Source organism: Bufo bufo, chromosome 5 (genome assembly GCF_905171765.1).
Source record: "Bufo bufo chromosome 5, aBufBuf1.1, whole genome shotgun sequence".
Classification (NCBI taxonomy): Eukaryota; Metazoa; Chordata; class Amphibia; order Anura; family Bufonidae; genus Bufo; species Bufo bufo.
In genome coordinates this window covers 130,920,605-130,933,510 of record NC_053393.1, presented here as the reverse complement: position 1 = coordinate 130,933,510, position 12,906 = coordinate 130,920,605, and the positions used below count along the sequence as shown (strand labels likewise).

Sequence of the window (12,906 nt, the reverse complement as noted above, 5' to 3'; positions counted from 1 at the left end):
AACCGCAGCCCAGCTGGAAAGGGAGGCCCGATAAGACACCTCCTGGGCCAGATGTCAGAGAAAAAGCCACAGCTGAGACCACTGCCTCAGCAGGTACAGATCGTGGTGATGCAGTGATGTGCCTGTGTGATTTAATGGCCACCCGAAGCTACTCCATCGAATGCAGAAACACTGGGTTATTGCCCCAGTTCATGGCTGACCAGTTTGGCCTTGGATACCCTCCACCATTCCTGGATATCTGGCTGGGGAGTTACACGAAAGTCTTCTCCTGGGACAGAAGTCAACTTGCAGTACTTGGGCTTATCTTCCCGGTCTTAGTCTTGCTCAGTTCTCCTGAGGAAGCACCCTGTAGGCGAAGTCCTTGTTCTCTCCTTCCACTCATAACATTAAGCATAGCATCATAGTCACTGTAATGTTAACAAGTCAGGGAAAAACAGCAGAGACTCACACAATGCTTCTTATGCATGGTGTGGGAAGGATGGAGGTGTCAGAACTTCTGTGTCCTATACAGAGGCATAATGGCATAGACTAGTAGTGGTCATGTTAGTCTTTGCTCTATGTCTTCTCCTGCTCAAAGGGCACTCTTGCACTGGTCTACCACCAGACAAAATGTCTAAACAGGGATCTTATTGAGCTGTGTAATATTAGTTGCAATGATCCCAACATTTTGAGGCACTCTAATTAAAACCTGAGAACAATTTACCGTATATTTCTAATGTGCAAAATATACTTTCATAAACCCACAGGTTTTTTATGGGCAACCCATTCTCAAAATGGGTTATCTAGAAAACATTTGCTAATATCTTATCATGCTTCACAATTTTTTATTTTTTTTTCCACACTTGTATAGTGCTGTTGTATTCCACAGTGCTTTACAGACATTAGTATCAATCTGTCCCCAATGGGGATCACAATCTAAGAAAACCGGAGTACCCAGAGGAAACCCACGCAAACATGGGGATAACATAGAGACTCCATAAAGATGTTGTCCTTGGTTGAATTCAAATCAGATCAATTTAGCAACTGTTTGCTTTTACATGCAATGCATTCTAAACACCTTCAGACCCTTTCACTTTTTTCACATTTTGTTATGTTGTGTGGCCTTGTTTTTAAATTAAAATAAAATTCAGGTTTTCCTCTAATAGTCAGCAGTCAATATCCCATAATGAAAAAGTGAAAACAGAATTCTAGAAATTATTGCAAATTTATTAAAAAGGAACACTAACAGTTTGCATGGACATAAGTATTCAGACCCTTTGCTATGACACTTGAAACTGGGGGCCTCCAATTTCTCTTGATCATCTTTCAGATGTTTCTACACCTTGATTGGAGTCCAGCTGTGGTAAGTTTAGTTGATTGGACATGATTTGGGAAGACATACCCCTGTCTATATACGGTCGCACAGCTGACAATGCATATCAGAGCAAAAACCAAGCCATGATGAGAAAAGAACTGCCTGTAGAAGATTGTGTGGAGGCACAGATCTGGAGAGTGCAAAAAATATCTGCTTCACTGAAAGTTCTCAAGAGCACAAAGACCTCCGTAATTCTTAAAAAGAAGGTTGGAATAACCAGGATGTTGAAAATCAGCCGCAGCAACACAAAACTTCTTGAAGCAAATTATTTTTTAAAAAAGATTCTTTCGTTTATTCAGAGACAGCATTGAAATAAATATAAAAAGTCAGGCAGATTATGGCATGAAGTTGAAAGTGTGAAGCAGTAGGGGTAAAAGACAGTACCTGCTTAAAACCCCCAGAGACAGTTTATTATACCACAGAGATCAAAGGAATATATAGTATTATAATTCTGGTTTTCCACAGTGTGCTGCAGTCGTTAAGCTTCAATGTCACTCTCACAGATTACGTCATTAATATACATAACCACTGATCTACATAGATCAAACCTACAACAACTTTTAATTGGACAAAAGTTTCTTATCATGACTACTTCATGCGGAAATAATTAGTTCCTTGGACCTACCATTAATCCAGTCTAATATTAGTACCAATTTCCATTTTTCTTTCCAAGGAGCCATATGGGACATAAAACCAAAAGTTGGTCCATTAATTTATCACCTATCCAACACCATGAATCGAACATGATCTTATACATGCTAATAGCTTACTTCAGTTTCAATAGACAAGTACATTTATCCTAGCCCAACATTACATCATGACCCTTTTAATCAATTACTTAAGAATCTCGATTTTATTAGCCAAAGTACATCAATATAATTCCCTAACCAAGATATTTCTTCACTTTAACTCTTTACTAACCTCCTTTCTGAGATAAGAAAACACAATGCCTGCTAACACCATGGCAGACCATCAGATCTAATCCGGATTCTCCAACACAGGACATGTCATAGAGCTCACCACCCCACCAAACTCAGGGGAAAGGGCCTTGGTCACTCTGGATGAGCTCCAAAGATCTTATGTGCAGATGGGAGAAACTTCCAGAAGGTCAACCATCACTGTAGCACTCCGCCAATCTGGGCTTTATGTCAGAGTGTCCAGAAAGAAGCCTCTCCTCAGTAAAATATACACAGAGTTTGCAAAAAAAAGCATCTAAATGACTCTAACAACTGTGAGAAACAAAATTCTCTTGTCTGATTGAACTTTTTGCTCTCAGTTCTAAGTGTCATGTCTGGAGAAAACTATCCACTGCTCATTACCTGCTCAACATCATCTCTACAGTGAAGTATGGTGGTGGCAACTTCATGCTGTGGGGGTGTTTTTCAGTGGCTGGGACAGGGAGACTGGTCAGCGTTGATGTAAGGCTAAAAGGAGCAAAGTACAGAGTTATTCTTAATAAAGACTGGCCCTCAGACTGGGCTGAAGGTTTACCTTCCAAAATAACAATGACAGCACACAGCCAAGAAAACACAGAAGTGGCTTAAGGACAACTCTGTGAATGTGTGTGAATGGCCCAGCCAGAGCCCCGACTTAAATCAAACATCTCTGTAGAGACCTCAAAATGGCTGTCCCCAGCCAACCTGAAAGGATCTGCAGAGAAGAATGGCAGAAAATCCCCAAATCCAGGTGTGCAAACCTTGTGGCATCATACCCAAGAGGACTGGAGGCTGTAATTGTTTCCAAAGGTTCTTCAGCTAAGTAATGAGTATAGGATCTGAATACTGTAGGAAGGTACAAGGGGTCGTCATTGATGCAAGGTATCTGTCACCGAGATTCCTGGCCTCAGTGAAGTAACAGCCGGTATTTTCATGTGTCAACGGCAGCTAATGCTGATTGACACTTTTGATATTTAATAGGGCTGTAAATAACTGATCCGGGACAACTCTTATTGGGAGTAGTCAAAGTGCTGGGTGGGTGACTACTCCCCACATTCCAGGCTGGGTTTTGACAGCACCTGGCTATCCTTAAACAGGCAGCTGGGCTCAGCAGCAGAGAATGCCCCATGTGTTGTGATCTGAGCCCTGTGCTGGGCTTAAAAGCTGAGACCCGTGTATTGGGAGAGCAGGCCACCTAAAGCCTCCATTTAGACTGCTGGAGACAGAACCACCGACATGGTGATGTTTTTTGTTATGCATGAACTTTCTACTCTGTGTGAACAAACACCAACCCTGCAGAGTGTTTTTTGTTTGACCTTATGTGTGAATAAACACAGACATTTGAATTACAAACTTGTACTTTTCCTCTGTACTGCACTCGCTTATCCCAACTACCAGAGCGAATCCCCACAATTGGTGGAGGATGCGGGCAAGTGCAGTGAGGCTGGCGTGAAGACCAAAATATTTTTGTTTTTCCGGGCTCGGTTGTATGTCTTACATAAAACCAGCAAGATTACAACTCGTGTCTCTCGACAAAATGGAAGCTGTTGTGAAAGCCCTCGTGGAGGCTAACTTTCAACAGCGGGAGGCTAATAAGCAGCAGCAAGAAACCAAACAGCGGTTATTGCAACATGTGATGGCTTTACAAGCGGCAGGAGCATCCCAGAGCGTCCACGATGCCCGAAAAGCGGTCCGTGTGGTGATCCCTAAGATGACCCCCTTGGACGACGTCGAGACCTATCTGGCGGTGTTCAAAAAGGTGGCCGTGAGGGAGAAACTACCCCGAGATCAGTGGGCTGAGGTCGTCACTCTGTTCCTGGCATCCGGACCCCAGCAGGTGTTTTTCGACTTACCAGATGATCAAGCGACCGATTACACAACAGTAAAACGGGAGATTGTGGCAAGACTGGGGGTGAATGTGTTGGTCCGGGCCTAGCGGGTGCAACAGTGGGAGTTTAACCCGGCTGAACCCGCGAGATCTCAGTATTATGATCTGTTACACTGGTTTCAAAAATGGCTGCAGCCTGAGGTGCTGAGTTCCACTGCTATGCTGGACCGTCTGTTGGCTGATGTATTATGGAGGGCTTTGCCGTACCTTCTCCAGCACTGGATCGGCCAGGTGTCTCCTGGTAATGCCCTTGAGATGGTCGACCTGGTGGAGTGCTATGAGGCTACCAGGACTTTTTCCCCAGACCCAGTGACTGGTGCCAGCAAAACTCGCCCGGGATATACCCCCTACAGACCTAGCTCCGATAGTCTGCTGGCGGTGTCAGGAGCCTGGCCACATAAGGGCCGACTGTCCCCATCGGTGCGAACCCATGGATATTAACTATGGCTACTGCCACTCCTTGTATGCCAGGAAGCTGTGTGCAACAGGTACCCCAGAGACTATAGACAATAGCCACCTGTGCCAGGTGGAAGTGGGAGACACTCTGGCGGTAGCTCTGCTGGACTCTCTGGTGTCCAGCAGAGTCTGGTGTCCCTGGTAAGAGCTTCCCTGGTGCAGCCCGCCAAGTATACTGGCCGAAAAGTCGGGGTCGTGTGCATCCATGGAAACTTAAAGGACTATCCCGCCACCCTGGTGTCTCTGTCCACAGAGGCTGGCAGGTGGACCCACGAGGTGGCCGTCGCTACCAATTTACATTATGAACTTATAATTGGGAGAGACTTCCCGGGTTTCCCAGCACTGTGGCCTGATACGAAAGTTACCGATACCCTTGAGAGCGGCGTAACCCCAGTAGAGTGGCCTTGCTCAGGGGGGAGGCCAGAACCCTGGGAACCTGAGACTGAAGGGCTAGCGGTAGGGGTGGCTGCCACTTTGGTGGAAGAGGGGGAGACAACCCCGCTGAGTGTAATGGTGGGAGATGTGGAGGATTTTCTGCCGGGTCCTGAGTTGGCAGACCTCAACGTCTCCGGGGAAAGTTTCGGTACAGCACAGCACCGGGACCCAACACTATCTCAGGCCTGGGAAAATGTTGTAATAGTTGATGGTGAACCACAACAATCGGGCCGAATCGATGTTTACCTGTTTTGTGGTTCATCAAAAGATGCTGTATCGAGTAAACCAACTACGGGATGAGCATGTTGAACAGCTGGTGGTGCATGGCAAGCTCGTGTTGGAGCTAGCCCACCAACACGTTCTTGGGGGACACCTGGGATGGCAGAAAACGCAGGATCGGATACTACAGCGGTTTTACTGGCCCAGTGTGTCCAGAGAGATGGAAGAATTTTGTAAGTCTTGCCCAACCATTTCCGTAGTCCCCTGGTACCTCTCCCGATTATTGAGGTTCCGTTCGAGCGAAACGCTATGGATCTCATAGGCCCAGTACCGAAGTCCGCTAGAGGGCACCAACACATCTTGGTAGTCCTAGACTATGCCACTCGGTACCCGGAGGCGGTGCCCCTGCGACATACATCGGCCAAACTCATAGCTAAGGAGTTAATAGAAATATAGAATGTGTCGGCAGATAAGAACCATTTGGCCCATCTAGTCTGCCCAATATACTGAATACTATGAATAGCCCCTGGCCCTATCTTATATGAAGGATAGCCTTATGCCTATCCCATGCATGCTTAAACTCCTTCACTGTATTTGCAGCTACCACTTCTGCAGGAAGGCTAGTCCATGCATCCACTACTCTCTCAGTAAAGTAATACTTCCCGATATTACTTTTAAACCTTTGCGCCTCTAATTTAAAACTATGTCCTCTTGTAGCAGTTTTTCTTTTTTTAAATATTCTCTCCTCTTCTACCTTGAGATGTTTTAATGGAGATGTTATTCTGAGTGGGGCTACCTAAAGATGTTCTGACCAACCAAGGGACCCCTTTTATGTCAAAGGTCATGAGGGAACTCTGTAAATTACTGCACATAAAACAGCTACGGACGTACGTTTATCATCCGCAAACGGACGGCCTGGTAGAAAGGTTTAATCAAACATTAAAAAACATGTTAAAAAGAGTGGTGTCCAAGGATGGGAGGGATTGGGACCTTCTTCTGCCCTATCTCATGTTCGCAGTGTGAGAGGTGCCCCAGGCTTCTACTGGGTTCTCGCCCTTCAAACTGCTATATAGCCGACATCCTTGCGGTCTGTTGGACATAGCCAAAGAGGCGTGGGAACAGCAACCCACACCATATAAAAGTGTAATTGAATATGTCACCCAGATGCAAGAGCGGATAGTAACAGTGTTGCCGCTTGTTAGGGAACATATAGAGGCAGCCCAGCAAGCCCAGACTAGGATCTATAACCGGATCTTTAACCCGGGAGATCGGGTTTTGGTTCTGGTACCGACGGTCGACAGTAAACTCCCGGCTAGGTGGCAGGGACCCTATGAAGTACTCAAAAAAGTTGGTGAGGTAACCTACAAGGTACACCAGCCAGGGCGGCGAAAGCCGGAGCAGGTGTACCATGTGAATTTACTCAAACCTTGGAAAGGTAGGGAGACGAGTACAGATGACAGCCCGCAGCTGGGTTTTCTAGGGGAAGAGGTTCCAGCCCCACGGTCTGATACAAAGGAAGCAGTTGCCACAGTGAAGATTGCTGACAGCCTTTTCTATAAACAGACTCAGGAGGCCAGGGAGTTCGTCAGCAGGAACATGGACGTGTTCTTGGACCTCGCACTTCTATCATCCAACAGGACATTGTCACTGAGCCTCGGGCCAGAGTCCGGTTGAAACTATACCGGGTACTCGAGGCTCGGCGACAAGCCATCTCGGAAGAAGTGCAGCTAATGCTACAACTAGAAGTCATTGAGTAGTCCAAAAGTGAATGGGCTAGTCCAATAGTCTTGATTCCCAAGCCAGACGGGATGTTATGGTTCTGTAGCGATTTCCGCAACCAAATTTGATGCGTATCCCTTGCCTCGGGTGGATGAGCTTATTGAGAGGTTAGGCCAAGCCCGGTATTTTTCTGTTTTAGAGCTCACTAAAGGGTACTGGCAGGTACCCTTAACGGAGGCTGCCAAAGAAAAAACTGCCTTCATCACACCATAGGGGCTGTATTAGTATAAGGCAGTGATGGTGAACCTTTTAGAGACCGAGTGCCCAAACTGAAACCCAAAGCCCACTTATTTATCGCCAAGTGCCAACACGGCAATTTAACCTGAATAGCAATATAGTATATCTTCCATGTATCATTTAGCTATAAGCATATTAGTACACCAAAGGCATATTAGAACGCCAAAGACTTTTTCAAGGGTGCGGGTGCCCACAGAGAGGGCTCGTGCCATAGGTTCGCCAACACTGGTATAAGGTGTTACCCTTTGGTCTGCACGGCGCCCCCGCCACCTTTCAATGGCTCATGGACATTGTGCTGCGTCCACACAGTCGGTACGCTTCGGCTTACCTGGACGATATTGTCATCCACAGTACCGACTGGGAAAGTCACCTACCCAAGGTACAGGCTGTAGTGGACTCCCTTTGAAAGGCTGGACTAACAGCTAACCCCAAAAAATGTGCGATTGGGTTAGATGAGATGAAATACCTGGGGTATGTCATTGGACGTGGAGTCATCAAACCCCAAGTGAACAAAATAGAGGCGATACGGAGTTGGCCCCGACCTGTCACTACTAGGCAAGTAAAGTCGTTCCTGGGAATGGTGGGATATTATATGAGGTTTGTCCCCCACTTTGCTATGGTGGCCACACCCTTGACAGGGCTCTTGAAGGGACGCAAATCAGTAACTGTTCACTGGGATGATCAGGCGGAAAACGCTTTCTCCGCTTTGAAGTCGGCCTTGTGTGGGTCCCCGGTTTTGGTGACGTCCGACTTCAAAAGGGAGTTTATAGTACAGACCGATGCCTCCGAAGTAGGCCTCAGTGCTGTACTGTCTCAGGAAGTCAACGGGGAGGAGCATCCCGTTGTCTTCCTCTGCCGTAAGCTTACTGCAGCCGAGACCAGGTACAGTATAGTGGAGAGAGAGTGCCTGGTTATCAAGTAGGCATTAGAATCTCTCCGCTACTATTTGTTGGGGAGAAAATTCCGCCTGGTGACTGACCACTCCCCTCTCAAATGGATGAGCCAGGCCAAGGACAGAAATGCCCGGGTCACCCGGTGGTTTCTCTCTTTACAGAACATTAAGTTTTTGGTGGAACGCAGGGCAGGCCGGTTACAGGGAAATGCCCTGTCGCGGGTATACTGTCTAGAGTGTGTTCACCCCCTCAGGGTTAAACAAAGGGGGGAGGTATGTAGGAAGGTACAAGGGGTCGTTATTGATGGTAGGTATGTGTCACCAATGTTCCTGGCCTCGGTGAAGTAAGAGCCAGTATTTTCATGTGTCAGTGGCAGCTAATGCTGATTGACACTTTTGCTATTTAGTATAGCTGTAAATAGCTGACGGGATGGCTCTTATTGGGAGTAGTCAAAGTGCTGGGTGGGTGACTACTCCCCACTTTCCAGGCCGGGTTTTGACAGCACCTGGCTATGCTTAAACAGGCAGCTGGGATCAGCAGCAGAGAATGCCCTGTGTGTTGTGATCTGAGCCCTGTGCTGGCTGAAAAGCTGAGACCCATGTGTTGGGAGAGCAGGCCACCTAAAGCCTGCATTTCGACTGCTGGAGGCAGAACCGCCGACAAGGTGACGTTTTTTGTTATACATGAACTTTCTACTCAGTGTGAACAAACACCAACCCTGCAAAGAGCGTTTTTTGTTTGATCTTATGTGTGAATAAACACAGACATTTGAATTACGAATTTGTACTTTGCCTCTGTACTGCACCCGCTTATCCCAGCTACCAGAGCGAATCCCCACAATACTTAAAGGGGTATTCCGGTTACCATAAATATAACTTATGTTTTAGACTAATTCATCATCAATACTTACCTAATATAATGTAAGTTTCACATATTTGCCATTCAGTAGTTATAAAAGAAGTTTTTTTTCCTCTGCTACCCACTGTGTTTGCTCATAAATTACCATGGCATCGACCTGTAGTTCTGAGCCTTTGTTAGGTCGAGCATGCTCAGTGTGTTGCTATCAATTCTCTAGCAAAACCTCTTGTGGAACAAAGGGAGTGTTAGTGTGCTGGTGATTACTGAGAAGAGGGGGCGTGACTGGGCTGTATATCAGGCAGACAATCAATAAACATCAACACTCACAGCAGGAAACCTAGGGATCCTGGAGATTGTAGTTTTGTGAGGGAAGATCAGGCGCCATGATACTCTCACACAGGAGCTAGACAAATGGATTGCAAGGTAAATTGAAACTCTGGTTATATGTGTAGGTATGGGTTCTAGTTGGGTCACAGCTTGTAGCCTTAATGCAGTTTTTCTAAAATTAAATAACCCTTTAAGCAGGGGCGTTGCTAGGGTCTGAAAACATCTGGGGCACAAGCCTACTGTATCACGCCCCCGTGAAGCCACGCTTCCACCCAATCAAGCCACGTCCCCATCACCTGGGGGGCGGGGGGCTTCACAGTAGTTATTAACCCCTTTCAGAAGTCCTCCCTTCACAGTAGTTATTAACCCCTTTCAGCAGTCCCCACTTGTGAATGGAGGACTGCTGAAAGGGGTTAATAACTACTGGGCGCCCCAACAGATCATCCCCTCAGAAATCCGTATCCTGCAGTAACTGAACTTTAAATCTTACACACTCAGCTCCAGAAACATGCAGTGCGGGCGGCGCTCGCTCACTGACGTCACACGCCTGCGTTGCCTAGTGGGAGGAGCAGGTGCGTGACGTCAGTGAGCGAGCACCGCCCGCACTGCATGTTTCCGGAGCTGAGTGTGTAAGATGGTAATGAGATGAATGCTGATTTAAAGTTCAGTTACTGCAGGATACGGATTAGGATTACAGTTTATAAATGTATTCTCCTGTCCTGTGAGCGGCGGGGCTGGTGTAGAGTAGCGCAGGAGAGTCCTGCCAGCATAACATTCGGGGCACTGGTCAAAACATCCGGGGCTCAAGCATGTTTTGACCTAACGACGCCCCTGCCTTTAAGTCAGTCAGTGTAATATTTTAGTTTTTCCTTTTCAATAAATTAGCAAAGATTTTGAACATTCTGTTTCCACTTTTTCATTGTGAGGCACTGTAAGTGCAGAATGATGGGGAAAAACTTCAATTTTTTTAAATTCTAGCACAATGTCGAGATTCCTGTGTGGCTCTTTTTACGGAGAGGAAAAAAATATGTAAAGCGGATCTGAATGTACATGATATATATCTTGTTTTCATGGCCACATTTCTCAAACAACTGTTTCTCTGTTCTCAATGCTCTGGCAAAATGCTCATTGTACAGGAGTGCTTCCGCTCAATCGAAGTCCTCCACCCAATCCAGCTGCTGGTTGATGTTTTAGAAAGCTGCATGCGTCCATAGCTCCTGATCAAACGCAATATCACAAAATCAAACGGTATTCACAAAAAAAGGGTTATTATTACCTAGCACTAGGAGCACTGCCGACCTGAACCATTATTAATGCTATAATTGGCATCACAGTGTCGGCAAAGTTGTTTCACCATATCAGTAGACTGTAGGTCAGGCACGACATGGTAATGATATCAATTTGTGTTATCAGCTACACACCAGCACTAACAGAAACATTTACCTTTTTGTTTTTCTAGGTAAATCTTTCACATGATCTAGGAGAGTTATTTAAAGTGAGGCTGGGCACTGTGAACTGGCATGAAGATCTGGGCCGGTTATCTTTGCACCACTTAAATATGCAGAATACAAGAACCTTGGATACGTTTAACCAGTCAATAAATAAAACACTTCCTCTTTCATTAAGTGGAGACAAATGGATTGAAGTCCCCGTAGAATGGCCTCTAAGAGCCTCCCTTTCTGGTATGTTCAGAGTAAACTATTATGTGCTTCATTCTAGGCTTACCTAAAGTAGCTCATGTAAAGAATGAGGAAGAAGCAGGAAAAGTACTCCTATCATAACGTTTGTGGTAATCTACCTAACATTTATGTAAAACACATAAAAATAGATAATACTGTATGTGTAAAGTCTTTTTTTTTTTTTCTAGAATGGGTTTTAGTGGCCACAATTTAATAGAAGTTATATTGCCAAAAATGAAAGCTAATGTATCTTCAATTATAAACAGTTATAGTACCAGCAACAATAAGAAACTTTGTAACATTAGATAAAAATGCCTCTTTCTTCATTTATGAGGCCCCCACCTCCATAAAGGGGTTGTCTCACTTCAGAAAGTGGCATTCATCGTTTAGAGGAAGTTAATGCAAGCCACTTACTAATGTATTGTGATTGTCCATATTGCTTCCTTTTCTGGCTAGATTCATTTTTTCATAACATTATGCACTGCTCGTTTCCATGGTTACGACCACCCTGCATTCCATCAGTGATTGGCTGGCCGGAACTCGTTATCGGGTGCTATATAGCACCCGATGACGCATGTTCGGCTCATTCATAGTCAGAGAGAGCTGAGCATAGGAAGGGACAAAGAGTGTAGGGATTGTAATTGAATATTTTTTTTGTGCGAAAAAACTTTTCAGAGACCCAAAAGTCCTTGCAAGGACTAATGTGTGTGACAGCAGCAATATATGTTTGCAGCACAACCTGCGCTAAATTGCTCATTGTTAGTTTCTGTGAATTTTATTTATAGTTGATGATAGTTTTAATATACTACATGTGCCACAAGTCCCAGAGGATTTGAAGTGGAGGATGATAGTGGTAGTGGCTCTGGATGTAATAATTGTTCACAGCGGCAATCCTCACACCTATACTCTCTAAGGCCAGGGTAGTGATAAGTGGGCGCACGCTCTCTTCCTTCAGGGCACGCTCTGATGTTTGGGACTCCTGCCTGACGATAGTTGGGGTGCCCTTGGCGTTGTGAGTGTTGTACAGGTTGTAGGCGCTGCTGTGCCTGGTGAATAGTGTTGAAGCGCTGGAGTCAGTGACCAGACCGATTGTAGAAAATGTAGACAAATGGCAGCAATGATAATAATAGTAGTATTCCTTGAGCTCCTTCTATATTCTTTAAAACCTTTACAAGATGATCACAGGTGTGAAAAAGTATCAAAAATAAGTATTGCAGCTTGCACCACAGCAGGATGCAAATACTACAAACGGTCAGCCAAGTGGTTGTGCAACCTGTTTATATTGCTGATCTATCTGATCGGCAGGTCTCACACACCTGGCATCCCCGCCGATCAGCTGAAGAGGAGGGCGAAGCTCTGCTTCCTCTTCATTACACTATGCATCGTCTCCCATGCTGCGGTGGCACAGTGTAATTACAAGTACTCATTTCATTCAAGAGAATGGAGTGAGTACTTGTAATAACACTGCACCTCCAAACAGAGGCGGACTAGGAACTGAAAGTGGCCCTGGAAAAAATACTAAAAGTGGCCCTGTTTTGTAGTTGGGTCCAAATTGATGGAAGGCAGGGCCAGTAATATCATATTGTGGCACATTATACCACTCCAACACAGCCAAATACCACAGTCCATCACAAAATACTGCTAGCAGCACAAAATACAGTACATCCCCAAAAACTTCCACTGGCTGGCCGTGAGAAGGGCCCAGACGGCCCCCTGGGCATCGGCCGACCTGGAAATTTCCCTGTAAGCTCTATGGCCAATCTGACCCTGCTTCCAAGATGAAGCGCAGTGTAATGAAGAGGAAGTAGTGATCGCATGGTGCGCTGCCTGCTCTTCAAACAGCTGA

The 12,906-nt window shown here is 45.7% G+C and overlaps 1 protein-coding gene across 1 annotated transcript in view; it reads left to right on the top strand.

Moving 5' to 3' along the window:
• Positions 1-12,906, top strand: part of RP1 (RP1 axonemal microtubule associated) — a 595,469-nt gene that overhangs the window by 506,475 nt on the left and 76,088 nt on the right. The window contains exon 52 of the mRNA XM_040433131.1: positions 10,841-11,063. Within this exon, the coding sequence (XP_040289065.1) occupies positions 10,841-11,063 (223 nt within the window). The remainder of the gene's footprint in view (positions 1-10,840; positions 11,064-12,906) is intronic.